Source organism: Phyllobates terribilis, unplaced genomic scaffold (assembly GCF_046119375.1).
Source record: "Phyllobates terribilis strain yellow unplaced genomic scaffold, ASM4611937v1 Scaffold_1__5_contigs__length_1240528914, whole genome shotgun sequence".
Taxonomy (NCBI): Eukaryota; Metazoa; Chordata; class Amphibia; order Anura; family Dendrobatidae; genus Phyllobates; species Phyllobates terribilis.
Genome location: NW_027362761.1, coordinates 723537545 through 723559332, shown reverse-complemented (window position 1 = coordinate 723559332; position 21788 = coordinate 723537545). Strand labels below are relative to the sequence as shown.

General features: G+C 44.5%; 1 protein-coding gene across 1 annotated transcript in view; it reads right to left on the bottom strand.

Moving 5' to 3' along the window:
* Nucleotides 1-21788, bottom strand: part of ATP8B3 (ATPase phospholipid transporting 8B3) — a 1018530-nt gene that overhangs the window by 275130 nt on the left and 721612 nt on the right. The window contains exon 22 of the mRNA XM_073686335.1: nt 19533-19809. Coding sequence (XP_073542436.1) covers nt 19533-19809 — 277 coding nt within the window. The remainder of the gene's footprint in view (nt 1-19532; nt 19810-21788) is intronic.

Here is a 21788-nt window from a genome sequence, read left to right as displayed (position 1 = left end):
TTTACTAGCTATTAAAATGGGGGAACCCCCCAAAAAAAATAACGTGGGTCCCCCCTAATTTAATAGCTAGCACAGGCTAGGCAGACAGCTGGGGGCTGATATTAATAGCCCAGGAAGGGTGCCATGAATAATGGCCCCCTCCCAGGCTAGAAACACCAGCCGTCAGCCGCCCCAGAAATGGCGCATCCATAGGATGCGCCAATTCTGGCACTTAGCCTCGCTCTTCCCACTGCCCTGTAGCGGTGGCAGTGGGGTAATAGGGCTGGGGTTGATGTCAGCTTATAATGCCAGATGACATCAAGCCCAGGTTAGTAATGGAGAGGCGTCTATAAGACACCCCCATTACTAACCCCATAGTCAAAGTTAAAGAAAAACACAAACACCCAGAATAAAGTCCTTTAATTGAAATAAACACACAATTCTTTATTGTTCTAAATTAAACCATACTTACCATCACGCCCATTCCAGCTGAAGCCAACGATCTCCTGCAATAAAAGAAAAATAATAAAGCAACATCATCCTTACCTTTCAATGGTTCCCAGGACAGCTCCAGCTCTGCTACATCGAGATGACAGGCTGGACCGCAGCAGAACGCTGCCATCCAGCCTGTCATCCCGCAGACACTGAGAAGCGCAGGCATGCTTGGGCTCCTCAGTGTCTCTCTGTGACGTCATCCAGATGAGCCGAGTTCATGTCCAATGAACTCAGCTCACCTCATGCACGTCACTGACAGCGTGGGAAAATTCTCCTGCACTCAGCGCTTCAGCGTGAGAATTCTCCCACGCTGTCAGTGACATACATGAGGTGAGGTCATGTCCAATGAACTCAGCTCACCTCATGCACGTCACTGACAGCGTGGGAAAATTCTCACGCTGAAGTGCTGAGTGCAGGAGAATTTTCCCACGCTGTCAGTGACGTACATGAGGTGAGCTGAGTTCATTGGACATGACCTCGGCTCATCTGGATGCCGTCACAGCCAGACACTGAGGAGTGGAAGTATGCCTGCGCTTCTCAGTGTCTGCGGGATGACAGGATGGATGGCAGCGTTCTGCTGCGGTCCAGCCTGTCATCTCGATGTAGCAGAGCTGAAGCTGTCGTGGGAGCCATGGAAAGGTAAGGATGAGGTTGCTTTATTATTTTACTTTTATTGCAGGAGATCGTTGGCTTCAGCTGGAATGGGCGTGATGGTAAGTATGGTTTAATTTAGAACAATAAAGAATTGTGTGTTTATTTCAATTAAAGGACTTTATTCTGGGTGTTGTGTTTTTTTAAATACTTTACTAGAAATTCATGGTGGTCATGTCTAATATTGGCGTGACCCCATGAATTTCGGGCTTAGGGCCAGCTGATAATGCCAAGCTGGCCTTAACCCCTTTATTACCCAGTGAGCCACCGCACCAGGGCCCTGGATGAGTTGGGTACAGCGCCAGAAGATGGCGCTTCTATGAACGCGCCATTTTCTGGGGCGGCTGCGGACTGCAATTTGCAGCGGGGGTGGCCCAGAAAGCTTGGGTCTCCCTGCGCTGCGGATTCCAGCCCCCAGCTGCCTAGTTGTATCTGGCTGGACACAAAAATAGGGCGAAGCCCCACGCATTTTTTTTTTTAATTATTTCATGAAATTCATGGAATAATTAAGAAAAAAAGGGCTTCCCTATATTGTTGTGTCCGGCTAGGTACAAATAGGCAGCTGGTGGTTGGGGGCAGCCCGTTCCTGCCTGCTGTACCTGACTGGACACAAATATAGGGCGAAGCCCCACATAATTTTTTTTTAATTATTTCATGAATTTCCTGAAATAATTAAAAAAAAATTGACGTGGGGCTTTGCACTATATTTGTGTCCAGCCAGGTACAGCAGGCAGGAACGGGCTGCCCCCAACCACCAGCTGCCTATTTGTACCTGGTTGGACACAACAATATAGGGAAGCCCTTTTTTTCTTAATTATTCCATGAATTTCATGAAATAATTAAAAAAAACAAAACGTGGAGCTTCTCCCTATTTTTGTGTCCAGCCAGGTACAACTAGACAGCTGGGGGATGGAATCTGCAGTGCAGGGAGGCCCAAGCTTTCTGCCCCCCGCTGAAAATTGCAGTCCGCAGCCGCCCCAGAAAATGGCGCGTTCATAGAAGCTGGATGCTGTACCTGGCTGGCATACAAAAATATGGCGAAGCCCACGTCAAAAGTTTTGGGAAAAATTAATTAAAAAATAAATAATAATTTAGGGACTGCATCTTTATTAACTCCTCAAATGTCATTTAGTGTTAAAATAAAGGATTTATTTAAAAAAAAAATGGCGTGGGATCCCCCATAATTTTAGTCTCTAGCGGAGGTTAAGCAGACGGCTGGGGCAGATGTTTGAAGCCTGGGAAGGGGGTAAAACCCACGGAGCTTCCCAGGCTACTAATATCAGCCCCCAGCTGAATACCTAGCCTTTACTAGCTATTAAAATGGGGGACCACCCCAAAAAAAATGACGTGGGGTCCCCCCTATTTTAATAGCTAGCAAAGGCTAGGCAGACAGCTGGGGGCTGATATTAATAGCCCAGGAAGGGTGCCATGAATAATGGCCCCCTCCCAGGCTAGAAACACCAGCCGTCAGCCGCCCCAGAAATGGCGCATCCATAGGATGCGCCAATTCTGGCACTTAGCCTCGCTCTTCCACGCTGCCCTGGTGCGGTGGCAGGGGGTAATAGTGGTGGGGTTCATGTCAGCGCCAGCTGCCATGAAGCCCAGGTTGGTAATGATGGGCGTCTATAAGACACCCCCATTACTAACCTACAAAGTGTTAAAAAGAAAAAACACACACTACACCCAGAAAAAAATAATTTATTTGAAATAAAACACACAATTTTATTTAATTCTTAGTTTACTAAAAATAATAGTTACCTGTCCACGTTCCTGCGCTGATCTCCCATGCACAGCTGTCACATCTGGAGATGGTGACAGCTGTGCATGGCTGCTGTAAGCTCACACTGCCGGGAACACGTCCGCTCCCGGCAGCGGGAGCCCCTGACTGAGGTCACCGGAGTGCATTCAGGCAGCGCAGCTCCGGAGACCTCCTTTACGGCACTGCTGTACCGTGGGAATTTCTCACGATACAGCAGGGCCGTAAAGGAGCTAACCGGAGCAGCGCTGCCTGAACTCCGGTGAACCCTTACGGCCCCGTCATTCTAGCGGCAGCAGCGGTTCAGAGCGGTCACATTCTATGTGGCTGCTCTGAACTGGAGATCTTCGTGGGACACTCGTGGACTACTACGGAGGGGTAAGGATAAGGTTGTGGTTTATTATTTTATATTTTATTACAGGAGATCGATGGCTTCGGGGAATTAGGTGTCTAGGTGAGTATAGGTGTAGTTTTTTATTTTTTACTTTATTTTAGGTGGCGATCGGCGGGGACAGGTAATGTATGAACTAATTTCTTTTAGGTAACCACTGGCCACCAATGACATGTATTTAACATTTATTGGGGACACAGTAGGGCAATTTAAATAGCAGGATCAGGCTGATGGGAACTACTGCTCCCATCGAGCTGATCCTGCTGGCAGGAGTGGACGGGGGACAGACATAGGCCGATGGGAGTAGTAGTGTCACATCGGCCCATGTCTGCCTGCACGCACACACCCCCCAGACATCGCACACACCCGCACAAACATCGCACAGACACCGCACACATCGCACAGACACCCCGCACACACACCCCGCACACACACCCCGCACACATCGCACAGACACCGCACACACCCGCACAAACATCGCACACACACCCCGCACACACACCCCGCACACACACTAATCATGACGGGTCTGGGAGGTGAGGCTGACCTGTGCGGCCGTGGGAAAGTTCATGTGAGTTCATGCAGTCAAGCATGAACTCACATGAACCCTCTGAGGGCAACGCGGCGACTTCAAATGAACAGCTGATCGGCATCACCTGATACCTCAGCTGTTCATTTGAAATAACCGGCGGGAAAGCGCAGCACAGAACGGGAAAGCCGGCGGTGAAGTCTTTTCACTGCCGGCTTCCCCGCCCGGGTCCTTCGCTCCTTGGTGCTGCGCTCCCCGCCCGGTCCTAATTTACGATTGGGATTGGAGGTGGCGAGGGGAGCGGAGGATCGGGGTGGGAGGCTGCGGGGAAGCAGTATGGGGCTGTGTGATTGTTTAAAAGCCGGCGGCTTTTTACCGCGCGCCGGCTTTTAAACAATCAGGAGAATTCTCCCCCGCTGGGATGGCATTCTGATGACAGGCTGGATCGCGCTGCCATCCAACTTGTCATCCTTCACAGACACTGCAGAGCGCAGGCATTATGGGAACTTCCGATTCCGGTATCCGATATTGTAAAAGTATCGGAATTAAGTATCGGAATTCCGATACCGCGAATATCGGCCGATACCCGATATTACAGTATCGGAATGCTCAACACTACTCAGCAATGAAGTACCCCGAGGCTCAAAAAACACATGGAAAAAATATTCAATATGTGCATGACATTTTAGAAAATGTATTCATTCAGCAGCTATTGTAAATTGCTAAGGGAAAAATCACTGTATAAAATGCACCATGTGAACATACTTTAAGGCTGGAGTATAAAAAATCAGTCCAATTTTCATCCAGAAAAGTTGGACAAGTGTCATGTGAGTGTCACTCCAGGTGACTTGCACATGCAATCCATATGCAATGCGTTTTTATGTTCATCCTTTACATACTATAATGCTGTATGTAACGTACAGCTAGTTTACAAAACTAATAAAGCAATCTTATATAAAGGAATAGATAGTTGATAGAAAGATATTAGATACACTACCGTTCAAAAGTTTGGGGTCACCCTGACAATTTTGTGTTTTCCATGAAAACTCATACTTTTATTTATCAAATGAGTTTCAAAATGATTAGAAAATATAGTCCATACATTGACAAGGTTAGAAATAATGATTTTTAATTGAAAGAATAATTTTCTCCCTCAAACTTTGCTTTCGTCAAAGAATGCTCCCTTTGCAGCAATTACAGCATTGCAGACCTTTGGCATTCTAGCTGTTAATTTACTGAGATCTGGTGACTGCACTGGCTACTCCATTGCAGATAGAATACCAGCTGCCTGCTTCTTCCCTAAATAGTTCATGCATAATTTGGAGGTGTGCTTTGGGTCATTGTCCTGTTGTAGGATGAAATTGGCTCCAATCAAGCGCTGTCCACAGGGTATGGCATGGCGTTGCAAAATGAAGTGATAGCCTTCCTTAATCAAAATCCCATTTACCTTGAACAAATCTCCCACTTTACCAGCAACAAAGCAACCCCAGACCATCACATTCCTCCAGCATGCTTGACAGATGGTGTCAGGCACTCTTCCAGCATCTTTTCAGTTGTTCTGCGTCTCACAAATGTTCTTCTGTGTGATCCAAACACCTCAAACTTTGATTCGACTGTTCATAAAACTTTTTTCCAATCTTCCTCTGTCCAATGTCTGTGTTCTTTTTCCCATAGTAATCTTTTCCTTTTATTAGCCAGTCTCAGATATGGCTTTTTCTTTGCCACTTTGCCCTGAAGGCCAACATCCCGGAGTAGCCCCTTCACTGTAGACATTGACACTGGTGTTTTGCGTGTACTATTTAATGAAGCTGCCAGTTGAGGAGCTGTGAGGCGTCGATTTCTCAAACTAGAGACTCTAATGTACTTGTCTTGTTGCTCAGTTGTGCAGCGGGCCTCCCACTTCTCTTTCAACTCTGGTTAGAGCCTGTTTGTGCTCTCCTCTGAAGGGAGTAGTACACACCGTTGTAGGAAATCTTCAGTTTCTTGGCAATCTCTCACATGGAATAGCCTTCATTTCTAAGAACAAGAATAGACTGTCGAGTTTCATATGAAAGTTCTCTTTTTCTGGCCATTTGAGAGTTTCATAGAACAAACAAATGTAATGCTCCAGATTCTCAACTAACTCAAAGGGAGGTCAATTTTATAGCTTCTCAAATCAGCCAAACCGTTTTCAGCAGGGCTAACATACTTGTGCAAGGGTTTTCTAGGGTTTTCTAAACATCCATTAGCCTTCTTACACAGTTAGCAAACACAATGTACCATTAAAACACTGGGGTGGTGGTTGTTGGAAATGGGCCTCTATACACCTATGTAGATATTGCAATAAAAACAAGACGTTTGCAGCTAGAATAGTCATTTACCACATTAACAATGTATAGAGTGTATTTCTGATTCACTTAATGTTAGCTTCATTGAAAAAAATGTGCTTTTCTTTCAAAAATAATGAAATTTCGAAATGACCCCAAACTTTTGAACGGTAGTGTATATAATAGATAGATAATAGATAATAAATAGATAGATAGAAAGAAAGAATAGATAGATATACTCCAAAGATATAAATTCACAAGCCCCCTACATATTATAAACTTGCATGCTTTAGTGCTTTTCATGTGATAGACACTTCTCCATTAACACCAGGGCTTGATGCCAGCTGTAATTTTTGACAAATCACAGCTGACATCAACCCCAAGCCCCATTCCCCCGATTGCCAATGCACCAGGGCAATCGGGAAAAGCGAAGGCAAAGCGCCAGGGACCTTCCCAGCCTGATAATATCAGCTCTCAGCTGTCTGCTTTACCTTTGCTGCTTATCAAACATAGTTGTGGGGGGGGCCACGTCCTCTATATATCTATTCTATCTAGTTTATATACTGTATCTATTCTATCTATTTGTTGGAATAACGCTTATTATTGTATATATTGCATCAACTACTATTTACTACTGTTTAATAGTGCATGAATAAATCCTGAATAAATATACCTTCACTATTTAACGGCTGGACAGTACGGAGATTAATCCGCTGCCAACATTATTTTATCTATCTATCTATCTATCTATCTATCTATCTATCTATCTATCTATCTATCTATTCTGAGGATTCTGGCTGTGAATTTACTGTACTTGGCTGATTACATTTCTTGGTTCCTTTGAGATGTGTGCATAAAAATCAGGCGGCATACGCATGGTCCATGTGCCATCCGATTTTTTTTCTCGCACCCATTGACTTGCATTGGCAAGTCCTGTCCGATAAATGCTGCCACTCGCAGCATGCTGTGATTTTTTCCTCAGCCCAATTAGTGCTGAGGAAAAACCTGCAGATCAGCACTGACACATTGAATAACATTGGTCAGAGTGCAATGAAGTTTTTTTTTCTCGCATTTCACTCATCTGACTTATATGCTAATGTGAGCAAACCCTAAGGCTACATTCCCATGATGAGCTATTGTTGAGGTTTTGATGCTGCAGACTTTCTGCACAATTCTGAACCTATACACAGGGCGACAAAAAAAATGTTTTTTTTTCAGGTACCAAGTTTTTTTGAACAGATTTAGGGTATTTTGAGGGCGCGGATTTAAAAAATCCCATTACTTTTGCTGAATTGGTTCTAGTTTTTGAGATAATTCATCCATGAATATAATGAATTCTCCCAATGTGACTTGTGTGTAATAGCTATTGGTCTCTTGGTCTGTCTTTTAACTCTTTAACAGTGTCTTGGGTAATGAAATATCCCATATAATTATTTTGTATTTCAATTTGTAGGTTTATAATGCTATAAAAGCGACTTTTTTTGAAGCCCGAATTCTACTGTAGTTTATTAATGAACTATTAATTATTTCAGAAACTAGAGCCAATCTGGCAATACCGAAGTCATATTCTTAATCAGCACCATAAACTTCATATAAAACCATTCAGACATCGCTAGCACCAAAATAACGGTTTACCAGTGTTATTTAAATTAGGTTACTTGCATTTTTTTAATGCATTTTTGATGCTGCAGTTTTAGTCTCTTTTTGGTGTGTCATGCTTTAACCCCTTAAGCCCCGAGGGTGGTTTGTACGTTAATGACCAGGCCAATTTTTACAATTATGACCACTGTCACTTTATGAGGTAATTACTCTGGAACGCTTCAACGGATCCCCCTGATTCTGAGACTGTTTTTTCGTGACATATTGTACTTCATGATTGTGGTAAAATTTCTTCGATATCACTTGCGTTTATTTGTGAAAAAAACGGAAATTTTGGCGAAAATTTTGAAAATTTAGCAATTTTCAAAATTTGAATTTTTATGCCCTTAAATCAGATATGTCACACAAAAGAGTTAATAAATAACATTTCCCACATGTCTACTTTACATCAGCCCAATTTTGGAATCAAATTTTTTTTTTGTTAGGGAGCTATAAGGGTCAAAAGTTGACCAGCGATTTCTCATTTTTCCAACAAAATTTACAAAACCATTTTTTTAGGGACCACATCACATTTGAAGTCACTTTGAGAGGTCTTTATGACAGAAAATACCCAAAAGTGACACCATTCTAAAAACTGCACCCCTCAAGGTGCTCAAAACCACATTCAAGAACTTTATCAACCCTTCAGGTGCTTCACAGGAATTTTTTGAATGTGGAAGAAAAAAATGAACATTTAACTTTTTTCACAAAAATGTTACTTTAGACCCAATTTTTTTTATTTTCACAGAGGTAACAAGAAAAAAATGGACCCCAAAATTTGTTGTGCAATTTCCCCTGGGCACGCAGATACACAATATGTGGGGAAAAAACACTGTTTGGGCGCACGGCAGGGCTCGGAAAGGAAGGAGCGCCATTTGACTTTTTGATTGTAAAATTTGCTTGAATAATTAGCGGACGCCATGTTGTGTTTGGAGAGCCCCTGTGTGCCCAAACATTGGAGCTCCCCCACAAGTGACCCCATTTTGGAAACTAGACCCCCGAAGGCACCTATCTAGATGCATAGTAAGCACTTGGAACCCCCAGGTGCTTCACAAATTGATTCGTAAAAATGAAAAAGTGAAAAAAAAAACACTTTTTCATTTTTATGAATCAATTTGTGAAGCACCTGGGGGTTCCAAGTGCTCACTATGCATCTAGATAGGTGCCTTGGGGGGTCTAGTTTCCAAAATGGGGTCACTTGTGGGAGAGCTCCAATGTTTGGGCACACAGGGACTCTCCAAATGCAACATGGTATCCGCTAACAAATTGAATGGAAAATCGGCTCAAATTGTTAGCGGACACCAAGTTGCGTTTGGAGAGCCCCTGTGTGCCCAAACTTTGGAGCTCCTCCACAAGTGACCCCATTTTGGAAACTAGACCCCCCAAGGCACCTATCTAGATGCATAGTAAGCACTTGGAACCCCCAGGTGTTTCACAAATTGATTCATAAATATGAAAAAGTGTTTTTTTTTCACTTTTTCATTTTTACGAATCAATTTGTGAAGCACCTGGGGGTTCCAAGTGCTCACTATGCATCTAGATAGGTGCCTTGGGGGGTCTAGTTTCCAAAATGGGGTCACTTGTGGGGGAGCTCCAATGTTTGTGCACGCAGTAGCTCTCCAAACGCAACATGGCGTCCGCTAACAATTTGAGCCGATTTTCCATTCAATTTGCTAGCGGACACCATGTCGCGTTTGGAGAGCCCCTGTGTGCCCAAACTTTGGAGCTCCCCCACAAGTGACCCCATTTTGGAAACTAGACCCCCAAAGGCACCTATCTAGATGCATAGTGAGCACTTGGAACCCCCTGGTGCTTCACAAATTGATTCGTAAAAATGAAAAAGTGAAAAAAAAAACACTTTTTCATATTTATGAATCAATTTGTGAAACACCTGGGGGTTCCAAGTGCTCACTATGCATCTAGATAGGTGCCTTGGGGGGTCTAGTTTCCAAAATGGGGTCACTTGTGGGGGAGCTCCAAAGTTTGTGCACGCAGTAGCTCTCCAAACGCGCCATGGCGACCGCTAACAATTTGAGCCGATTTTCCATTCAATTTGCTAGCGGACACCATGTCGCGTTTGGAGAGCCCCTGTGTGCCCAAACTTTGGAGCTCCCCCACAAGTGACCCGATTTTGGAAACTAGACACCCCATGGCACCTATGTAGATGCATAGTGAGCACTTGGAACTCCCAGGTGCTTCACAAATTGATTCGTAAAAATGAAAAAGTGAAAAAAAAACACTTTTTCATATTTATGAATCAATTTGTGAAACACCTGGGGGTTCCAAGTGCTCACTATGCATCTAGATAGGTGCCTTGGGGGGTCTAGTTTCCAAAATGGGGTCACTTGTGGGGGAGCTCCAATGTTTGGGCACACAGGGACTCTCCAAATGCAACATGGTATCCGCTAGCAAATTGTCGGCTCAAATTGTTAGCGGACATCATGTTGCGTTTGGAGAGCCCCTGTGTGCCCAAACATTGGAGCTCCCCCACAAGTGAACCCATTTTGGAAACTAGACACCCCAAGGCACCTATGTAGATGCATAGTGAGCACTTGGAACCCCCAGGTGCTTCACAAATTGATTCGTAAAAATGAAAAAGTGAAAAAAAAAACACTTTTTCATATTTATGAATCAATTTGTGAAACACCTGGGGGTTCCAAGTGCTTACTATGCATCTAAATAGGTGCCTTGGGGGGTCTAGTTTCCAAAATGGGGTCACTTGTGGGGGAGCTCCAATGTTTGGGCACACAGGGACTCTCCAAATGCAACATGGTATCCGCTAGCAAATTGTCGGCTCAAATTGTTAGCGGACACCATGTCGCGTTTGGAGAGCCCGTGATGTGCCTAAACAGTGGAGCTCCCCCACAAGTGACCCCATTTTGGAAACTATACCCCTCAAGGATTTTATTAAGGTGTATAGTGAACATTTTGAACCCAAAGGTACGACACAGAATTTGTTTACATTAGGTCATCATATTGAATAAGTTGTCATTAGTCTTGAGCGCAAGTGCTCGCTACTTGAGTTTGCATCGGGTACTCAGGTATGCACCATGTACAGCGTGTGCTCGAGTGACATGCTCGAGTCCCTGCTCCGCATGTTTCACGGTTATTAGACACCCAAAAAAAAACATGCGGGGATCGCTCGTGCATGGCAGGCAATCCCCGTAAAGTTTTTTTGCCCGCGAAGCATATGGGGCAGAGACTCGAGCATGTCACTCAAATACCCACGATACTCAATGCATACCAGAGCACCCGATGCAAACTCAAGTAGCGAGCACTTGCGCTCAACACTAGTCACCATATCGTCATCTTTTTTCTTACTTTTGAAAAAAATCCCAACCCCAGCCCTAACCATAGCACAACCCTAACCGTAGCACAACCCTAACCGTAGCACAACCCTAACAGTAGCACAACCCTAACCCTAGCACAACCCTAACCCCAAACCCAGCCCTAACCCTAGCCCAATCCTAACCCAAGAGTTTATTTTTGACGCCGTTCCTCGTGCGGTATAAGTGATTAGACGACTTTATTCTTCGGGTTGGTGTGATTACAGCAATACCAGAATCATATGGGGTTTTTATGACTGACAGCTGTCACACACAAAAAGACGCATTTTTTGTAAAATCTAGTTTTTGCATCGCCATATTTTGAGAGCTATAATTTTTCCAGATTTTGGCAGACAGTCATGTGATGGCTCGTTTTTTGCAGGATGAGTTGACGTTGTTATTGGTGCCATTTTCAGGCACGTGACATTTTTTGATCGCTTTCTATTCCGATTTTTGGGAGGCAGAATAAACAAAAACCAACAATTCAGGAATTGGTTTTTTTTTTTATTATTCTGTTCCGCGTGTGGTAAAAGTGATAAGGCATCTTTATTCTTCGGGTCAGTACATTTACAGCGGTACCACATTTATATCGTTTTTCTATGTTTTGCACTTTTACATAATAAAAGCAATTTTATAGAAAAAAATATTTTTTAGCATAGCTTTATTCTGAGAGCTATAACTTTTTTATTTTTCGGCTGATGGAGCTGTATGTCAGCTTGTTTTTTGCGGGACGAGATGATGTTTTCAGCGGTACCATTTTTATTTATATTCGTCTTTTTGATCGCGTGTTATTTCATTTTTTATTTGGCGGTATGGTGATAAAGCATTGTTTTTTGCTTCGTTTTTTTTTTTTTTTTTACCGTGTTCACTGAAGGGGTTAACTAGTGGGACAGTTTTATAGGTCAGGTTGTTCCGGACGCGGCGATACCAAATATGTGTACTTTTATTGTTTTTTTTGTTTTTTTTTATAATAATATTTATTGATGGGTACATTATATTTTTATTTTTGGTGGATTATTTTATTTATTTATTTTTTATATTTTTGCAATTTTTTTTTTTTTTTTTCACTTACTGACAGTTTTTATACTTTATTACTTTGTCCCACTATGGGACTTTCACTTTTTTTTCTCTGATCGCCTGCATGGCACAGGAATGCAGCACCATCCCTGTGTCATACAGGCTATCAGCGCTGCACAGTGAGAAGATTGTTTGGAGATGCACTGCGCATGTCCAAACAATCTTCCTGCTGTCTGGTGACCCGGATGTTGTCATGACGACATCGGGTCGTCATGGCAACACCCGGGAAGCCTTTGCAGACAGCGCTGGAAGCCGGAAGAGGAGGTGAGTATCTGCGATCACCTCCCCTTGCCCCCGCAATGCTGCGATCGGCTGCGATCGACTTCGATCGCAGCATCGCAGGGGTTAATGTGCTGGGAGCGGTGCAGGACCGCTCCCTGCACATAGTACCGGGTGTCAGCTGTGACAATCAGCTGACACCCGGCGGCGATCACGCACGCACAGCCTGTGTGCGCGCGATTGCGATGACGTACTAATACGGGTCTGGCTCTTAAGTCCCAGGGCACAGACGCGTATTAGTACGTCAGATGTTATTAAGGGGTTAAATAAAGCTGCTTTGCTTTTGATACTTCCTGGTATTTGGCTTTGACAAAACTTTATTGACATACTTAGGTGCAGAAACACACTTAAAACGCATGTGCATTTTTTACCTGCGGAATTTCCTCATCTAATGCAAGTCTAGAGGAAATTCTGCACAGAAAACTCAGCGTGCCCACAAGAAAAATTGATAAGTTGCAGATTTGAAACACGCACAGCAGATCAGTTTACGCTGAGTAAAACAGAAGCACAGAGGATGTAGCATTGGCGTCTCTGCCCCCTGCCAGGCAGAGACGCCGTCCCTCTCACCTCCTCGCTCCCCGCGCGGCGTCCTCCTGCTCTCCTCTTCCTGCTGCTGCCGGCGCGCGCAGCTTCCCTGGCACCGTGCTTAGGGCGCGCGCGCTCTCCCTCTCTCTTAAAGGGGCCGCTCGCCGTCCTAAGGAGTCCCCGGCCAATAGCCAGAGGACCTCCCATATATAAGGCACCTCCTCCAAAATGCAGGTGCCCGAGCAATAGTTGTCGCACAGTATACTTACCTCTGCTTCAGCCCTCAGGTCCCGTTGCCAGCCTGATTACTGTTCCAGTCCGCAGCCTGACTACTTTCCAGCCCGACAGTCTGTCTTCCGTTCAGCCCGCCAGTCTGTCTATGGGCAAGTCGTTCCGCTCACCTGGGAGTCCTCGCCTGTTGCCAGCTACCTGCCTTGCCTGCTAGCCCGCTCACCTGGGAGCACTCGCCTGTTACCTGCCTGTTACCTGCTAGCCTACCTGGAGGCTTGGCCGTCACTTGCCGTGACCACCTGATAGCCTACCTGGAGGCTCCTGCTGTCACTTGCCGTGACCACCTGTCTGCTAACCTAGAGACTTCAGCCTGCTTGGCCGTCACTTGCCGTGACCACCTGATAGCCTACCTAGAGGCCCCTGCTGTCACTGCCGTGACCACCTGTCTGCTAACCTAGAGACTTCAGCCTGCTCTGCAGTCACGTGCCGTGAACACCTGTCTGCTAACCTAGAGACTTCAGCCTGCTCTGCCGTCACGTGCCGTGACCACCTGTCTGCTAACCTAGAGACTTCTGCCTGCTTGTTGTGTCCATCTGCTATACCGGTCAGTCCCAGCCATCTGACCCGTGGGAGCCACCTGCTCTCTTACAAGGTCGTCCCCAGAGTAGCACCTGGTCCCTCTGCTCGGTCCCTGCCTGGTCACGGAGTCGTTAGCCGCTGTACGACCAGGGTCGGTCTGAGTTGATACTTAGTTACGCCCCTCTGGGTCCCTCCTTGCATCGTGGCACAGAGGTTCCACCACCCGGACCCGTAACAGAGGACATGAGATTTCTATAAATCCCATCCACTTGGTGGGAACTGTCAGATGCTGAGTTTTGGACGCAGCAAAAATACGCAGCATCAAAAACGCACCAAAAGCTCATTGTGGGAACGGAGACCTAAGGGTTTTTAACTCTGGCATGCTTCAGTGTGGTAATAAACTGTTTTAATCATGACTTACTAGAGGTAAAAAGTTGAGTAAAAGAGCATTTACACTGAACGATGATGGTGAGCAGGAGTTCAAAGGAACGCTCGTTTCATGATAATCTTGCAGTCTAAACAGGCAGCCAATTATACTCAAAAGGTCATTGTTCTCGGTAGCTCATTGTCCCATAAAGCCATCCCACTGCGACAAGGTGTACCCAATCGGGACTGTCCTTGTTGCAGTGGATTGGCTTTTACATTTTTTTGATCAAAATAATTTTAACTAAGTACCCTATATTATTTACGTGTACTATTACTATTTACTTATTACAGGGTGTTTGCTCTTTTTGTTTTTATTTTAGGTTCTGTCTGTTAAATGGTCACAGTGTGAACACACATCTCTGCATTGCACTTATACCAACATATGCTCTGGCTCATTTTTTTTGTTTTGTTCCATATCAAGTATGATAGCACAGCATGCAAAAGTACTTAATATGAGTGTCCAACATCTGTTCTAAAATTGAGTCTTTTTGGTGCACGTGACTCCACTAATCATTCTTTACAATTAAGTAGAAAACAACAGGCCTCATCTTGCAATATATACATTTATTGATATTGCATATCTTCTCTGTTTGTAAAAATGTAGCAACTTCAGTTTTTCCTTATAGTTTACATTATATTTGCATATACCGCATCATACATTCTTAGTGTTGATATGTGAGGTATACATCCTAGGCGATATCATCTTACAGAGAGAAACATCTTATTTATTTAACACTTTAGATGAGAATCTCATATTGGTATAAAATGGGAAGATGACGTTGTAACCTTTCAATAATTTTCTGATAATCTGCACTGCATTATGTACTGTGAATAATGTTCTTATTCTCTTCATATTGTGTCATTTAGAAGCTAAATAATCTGTATGATTTGGAATCTAAAATATTTTTAGCCATATCCAATGTACTTTTTGTGTGACCTCGTGTAAGTCTATTTTTCTAATTTCTAAACAGCTCTTTTTTTGCTTACTTTTTGTGAGACAAGATGAAGTTTACATTAGTTTCATTTTGTGCTACCTTTGACATTTAATCACTTTTTAGTACAGTTTTTGAAGGTGAAATGAAAAAAATAACAGTATTTCTGTATTTCGTTTTTTAATCCCCTACATGATACTGGACATACCGGTATGTTCTATTTGACAAGGTGTTCCCGCAAATAGACATATCAGTAGGTCCAAGTGATCATGCCGACCGGTGCATAGCAACTACCAGGGCCGATACTAATATTGTTCCTGGCTTTTAATTCTCTAGATGATGTGGTCAAGTGTAAAGATGCAACAAATTTAGTTTTACTTGTATATAGTATCTGCATATACCGCGTCTTGTCATAGTGTACAAGTAAAAACCTTTATTAGTCAATCATGCATTCTTAGCAAAGACTGAGACGGCCATATAACCCAGACAGGGATCGCAATGTAACGCTGGGTCTGGCCAGCGGCTCTCCTGACAGCTGCATAGAAATACATGCTGTAATGCTCGAGTCGGGAGAGCCGCCGGCCTGTCCGAGCATTGCGTTGAAATCCTAGTTCGAGTTATATGGCCATCTGACTCTTCCCTTAGTGTTAGTATGTGAGGTATACAGTGGGTACGGAAAGTATTCAGACCCCTTTAAATTTTTCACTCTTTGTTTCATTGCAGCCATTTGGTAAATTTTAAAAAGTTCAAAAGTTCATTTTTTCTCATTAAAGTACACTCTGCACCCCATCTTAACTGAAAAAAAAACAGAAATGTAGAAATGTTTGCAAATTTATTTAAAAACTGAAATATCACATGGTCATAAGTATTCAGACCCTTTGCTCAGTATTGAGTAGAACCATCCTTTTGAGCTAGTACAGCCATGAGTCTTCTTGGGAATGATGCAACAAGTTTTTCATACCTGGATTTTGGGATCCTCTGCCATTCTTCCTTGCAGATCCTCTCCAGTTCCGTCAGGTTGGATGGTGAACGTTGGTGGACAGCCATTTTCAGGTCTCTCCAGAGATGCTCAATTGGGTTTAGGTCAGGGCTCTTGCTGGGCCAGTCAAAAATGGTCACAGAGTGGTTCTGAAGCCACTCCTTTGTTATTTTAGCTGTGTGCTTAGGGTCATTGTCTTGTTGGAAGATGAACCTTCGGCCAAGTCTGAGGTCCAGAGCACTCTGGAAGAGGTTTTCATCCAGAATATCTCTGTACTTGGCCGCATTCATGTTTCCTTCAATTGCAACCAGTTGTCCTGCATCTGTAGCTGAAAAACACCCCCATAGCATGGTGCTGCCACCACCATGTTTCACTGTTGGGATTGTATTGGGCAGGTGATGAGCAGTTCCTGGTTTTCTCCACATATACCACTTAGAATTATCACCAAAAAGTTTTATCTTCGTCTCATCAGACCAGAGAATCTTATTTCTCATAGTCTGAGTAACGGGGCCGGGAGGTGGAACCTCTGAGCTGCAATACAAAGGGGAAGTCCTTGTAAGGAAGCGGGTGACTCCCAGGGAAGGCAAGCAGGTAGCCACAGCAAGTGACGGGGACAGTCTCTGGGTAATCAGGCAGGTGGTCACGGCGAGTGACGGGGACAGTCTCTGGGTAGACAGGCGGGTGGTCACGGCAAGTGACGGGGACAGTCTCTGGGTAATCAGGCAGGTGGTCACGGCGAGTGACGGGGACAGTCTCTGGGTAGACAGGCAGGTGGTCACGGCAAGTGACGGGGACAGTCTCTGGGTAGACAGGCAGGTGGTCACGGCAAGTGACGGGGACAGTCTCAGGGTAGACAGGCAGGTGGTCACGGCAAGTGACGGCAAGATCTCCAGGCAGGCTGGCAGAAAGCAAGCAGGTGCTCCCAGGAGAGCGGGCAGACAGATGAGGCGGATACCTGACAGGTAACTGGCGGGCGCTCCCTGGTGAGCGGGCTGACGGAGACAGCAGGTAACAGGCAGGTAACTGGTGGACGCTCCCAGGTGAGCGGTCTGATAGATGAGGCAGGTGACAGGCAGGTAACTGGTGGACGCTCCCAGGTGAGCCGTCTGACAGACAAGGCAGGTAACAGGCAGGTAACTGGTGGACGCTCCCAGGTGAGCGGTCTGGCAGACGAGGCAGGTGACACGTAGGTAACTGGTGGACTCTCCCAGGTGAGCGGTCTGACAGACAAGGCAGGTAACAGGCAGGTAACTGGCGGACAACAGGCTGGCAGGCAGGACGAGAAGTCAGGCTAGCAGCGGGACCTGAGGGCTGAAGCACAGGAAGACACAGTGCAAACAACTTTGCTCGGGCACCTCCATTTTGGAGGAGGTACCTTATATATGGGAGATCCTCCGGCAATTGGCCGGGGACTCCTTAGGACGGCGCGCGTGGCCCCTTTAAGAGAGAGGGAGCGCGCGCGCGCCCTAAGCACAGTACCTGGGAAGCAGCGCAATCTGCCAGCAGCGCGGGAGGAGGACGCCGAGCACGGAGCAGAGAGGTGTCTTTCACTGAGGAGAGGCTTCCGTCGGGCCACTCTGCTATGAAGGCCCGACTGGTGGAGGGCTGCAGTGATAGTTGATTTTGTGGAACTTTCTCCCATCTCCCTACTGCATCTCTGGAGCTCAGCCACAGTGATCTTGGGGTTCTTCTTTACCTCTCTCACCAAAGCTCTTCTCCCACGATTGCTCAGTTTGGCTGGACGGACAGGTCTAAGAAGACTTCTGGTGGTCCCAAACTTCTTCCATTTAAGGATTATGGAGACCACTGTGCTCTTAGGAACCTTGAGTAATGCAGAAATTCTTTTGTAACCTTGGCCAGATCTGTGCCTTGCCACAATTCTGTCTCTGAGCTCCTTTGGCAGTTCTTTTGAGCTCATGATTCTCATTTGGTCTGACATACACTGTGAGCTGTGAGGTCTTATATAGACAGGTGTGTGCCTTTCCAAATCAAGTCCTATCAGTTTAATTAAACACAGCTGGATTCCAATGAAAGAGTAGAACCATCTTAAGGAGGATCACAAGGAAATGGCCAGCATGTGACTTAAATATGAGTGTCTGAGCAAAGGGTCTCAATACTTATGACCATGTGATATTTCAGTTTTTCTTTTTTAATAAATTTGCAAAAATTTCTACATTTCTGTTTTTTTTCAGTCAAGATGGGGTGCAGAGTGTACCTTAATGAGAAAAAAAATGAACTTTTTAGAATTTACCAAATGGCTGCAATGAAACAAAGAGTGAAAAATGTAAAGGGGTCTGAATACTTTCCATACCGTACCCACTGTACATCCTAGGCAATATCATGTTACCAGTAGAAACACCTTGCTTATTTAACACCTTGGAAATCCTATATAGAAATTACTCCAAATAAATACAATAGTATATAATGCATTGATAACCACACATGATAAAATAAAAAATACAAACATTTGTACATACATAGGAAAACAGAAGAGGAAGGAGGTTCATGCAAAATATGCAATCCACATAGATGTTGTATGTATTACCAAAATTGGCCACTAGATGGCAGAGTAAATATGCAATGGTGTATTAAATACATACAATGCAGGGAGAGCATAAAATGTAAGTGCAATGTGATACACAGTCCTTATTTTCATTCATTGCTTCCTGTTGACCTTATAAAACCCATTTTAACCCTCCACTTCTTACCTTTGGATGAAGTTAGATTGAAACACGCATCAGCATCTGATTTGGACGTTGATACAGTGATCCATATCAGATCATGAGTGGTCAGCAGTATATTCTCTTTATATATGTATTCTTGTTTAATTGTCTATATAAGTTTGGCTGACTATTTTAGACTATGCATCACATTGCACTAATATTTAGGCTCTCCCTGCATTTTATGTATGTAATACACCACTGCATTATATTTGCTCTGCCATCTAGTGACCAATTCTGTTTTTTGCTCACTTTATTTCCACTACTCCCCTGAGTATTCATTCTTTATTTATTTTTTACTCCGCCATATGGTCCAATTATATTTTTATTTAGTGATCATTTTTGTGGCCTTTACCAAGGGTTTTGCTCACAAGTTTCTCTGGGGTCATGTCTTTAGGCTGCTCTAAAAAATTTCCCTGTGAGAACTGACCTAGCACTAGATAAAAAACTTGCACTAGATAAAAGTCCTTTATCTTTGGAACCGTATGGCGAATTTAACAAAAGAAAACAACAAAAAACTTTACACTCTGGGGAGCAATGGGAATAAAATAAGTGCAAAAACTTCACTTTTGACATGGTGACAGGTTCACTTTAACTAAAATAACACTGCGGTACCGACATTTCCCTTCTTTTCAGGAAATTTAGCCTGTACATATTTATATTCTTTTTTCAATCTTTTTCTATATTAAGCAGTACTCCATGCATAGACTTACTTGCAATCATGTTGACATCATTTGCTCCATCCCCGATCGCAAGAGTGGTGGCCTTTTTGTATTTTTTTACAAGTTGTACAATCATAGCCTTCTGTTTTGGAGTCACCCTGCAGCAGATAACAGCATGGCACTTGGTTGCCAAATCTACAAAGGCATATTGTCGCTTATCGGCTTCCTCTTCAGTTGGCTCTCTATTGTTTCTGAAACATCTAGCTGTTAACTTTTGGAAAAAATTACTCTTCTTTATTTTCCAGTTAAATGTTCCCAAAATTCGAACCTGTGAAAAGAACAGAATTTATTTTGATAGATTTTAAGAAAGCATTGAAAGCTTCTAAAGGAAATCTGTCACCAGGTTTTTGCTTCCACTCTTATCTGAGAGCCGCATAATTAGGTGAAGAGACCCTGATTCCAGGAATCTGTCACTTCCTGGGCTGCATGATGTAGTTTTTATAAAATCATTGTTTTATTAGCAGGATAAAATAAAATGGATGCCGTTGTTTGTCACATGGTCTGTGTGTTTGGAGGGAGAAGGCCTCCTGTGTGTGGTTGTCTTCAGACCGAGCCAGGATACTGGACGCTACCCAGCCTGTGTGCCCACAGGACTGGCTAAGCAGAGACTTGCTTAAAGAACATTTTACTTTGTTTTGCCTGAAACTGAAGGCTGTTTGTATTCCTTTTTGCTTTTTGGTTTATGAAGTAATAAACCGACATGGACATTTAAAGAAACATGCTTCCTGTTTGCCTTCCGACGCACCCAAATGAGTAAAACCCCTACAGTACTGTGTGAAAAAGTGATTGCCCCTAAACCTAATAATTGGTTGGGCCACTCTTAGCAGCAACAACTGCAATCAGGTGTTTGCGATAAATGGCAATAAGTCTTTATCAACGCTTTGATGGAATTTTGGCCAACTCATCTTTGCAAAATTGCTGTAATTCAGCCATATTGGAGGGTTTCCGAGAATGAACAGCCTTTTTATGGTCATGTCACAGCATCTTAATGGGATTAAAGTCAGGACTTTGACTAGGCCACTCCAAAGTCTTCATTTTGTTTTTCTTAAGCCATTCAGAGGTGGACTTGCTAGTGTGTTTGGATCATTGTCCTGCTGCATAACCAAAGTGCACTTCAGCTTGAGGTCATGAACAGATGGCCAGACATTCTCCTTCAGGATTTTTTGGTAAACAGCAGAATTCATGGTTTCATTTACCACAGCAAGTCTTCCAGGTCATGAAGCAGCAAAACAGCCCCAGCCATCACACTACCACGACATTTTACTGTTGGTATGATGTTCCTTTTCTGAAATGCTGTGTTACTTCTATGCCAGCAATATGGTGCCGCTGGCCAGCTTGCACAGTAGCATTTCTCTGCAAACGAGAGATGCTACTACGCGTACAAGGGCGGCAGGGCCACTTTGCTGCAGGCAATTTTTTTTTCCTCCAACAAAAAGTCCCAATGATTAATGGAGGACTCCCCCGCCAGCCTAACAGCGAGTAAGTGCAAATGGGGGGCCTTTAGTCAGGGCTAATAGAGGGGGAGGGGGCTAATTCACATAGGAATTAATGAGGGCCACATTCCCTCATTTCACCCCTGACTGACTGCACCCCCTCTTGCATGCCTCCTCCCCCTGTATCACCCCTGAGTAAGCCTCCTCTCCCATATCACCTCTGACTGCACACCTCCCCTGTATCACCCTTGACTGACTTCCTTCCCCTTATATCACTTCTGACTGCACCCCTCCTCTGTATCACCTCTGACTGAGCCCCTTCCCCTATATCACCCCTGCCTGCACCCTCTCCCCTGTATCACCCCTGACTTAGCCCCTTCCCCTTATATCACTCCTGACTGCATCCCTTCACCTGTATCACGGTGACTGAGCCCTCTACCCCTATATCACCCCTGACTGCACCCTACTCCCCGGGTCACCCCTGACTGAGCAAACTCCCCCTGTATCACCCATGACTCTTCCACCTCTCCCTGTATCACCCCTATCTGACTGAGCCCCCTCTCCCTGTATCACCCCTGACTGAGCCTCCTCCTACCCCTGTATCGCCTCTGACTGACTGTACCCCCTCCCCGTATTACCCTATTACATCATCCTGACTGAGCCCCCTCTCCCCATATCACTCCTGACTGACTGAGCCCCTTCTCCCTGTATCACCCCTGACTGAGCCCCCTCTCCTCTTATCACTCCTGACTTACTGAGCTCCCTCTCCCTGAGTCACCCCAGACTGACTGAGCCCACTCTCCCCATATCACCC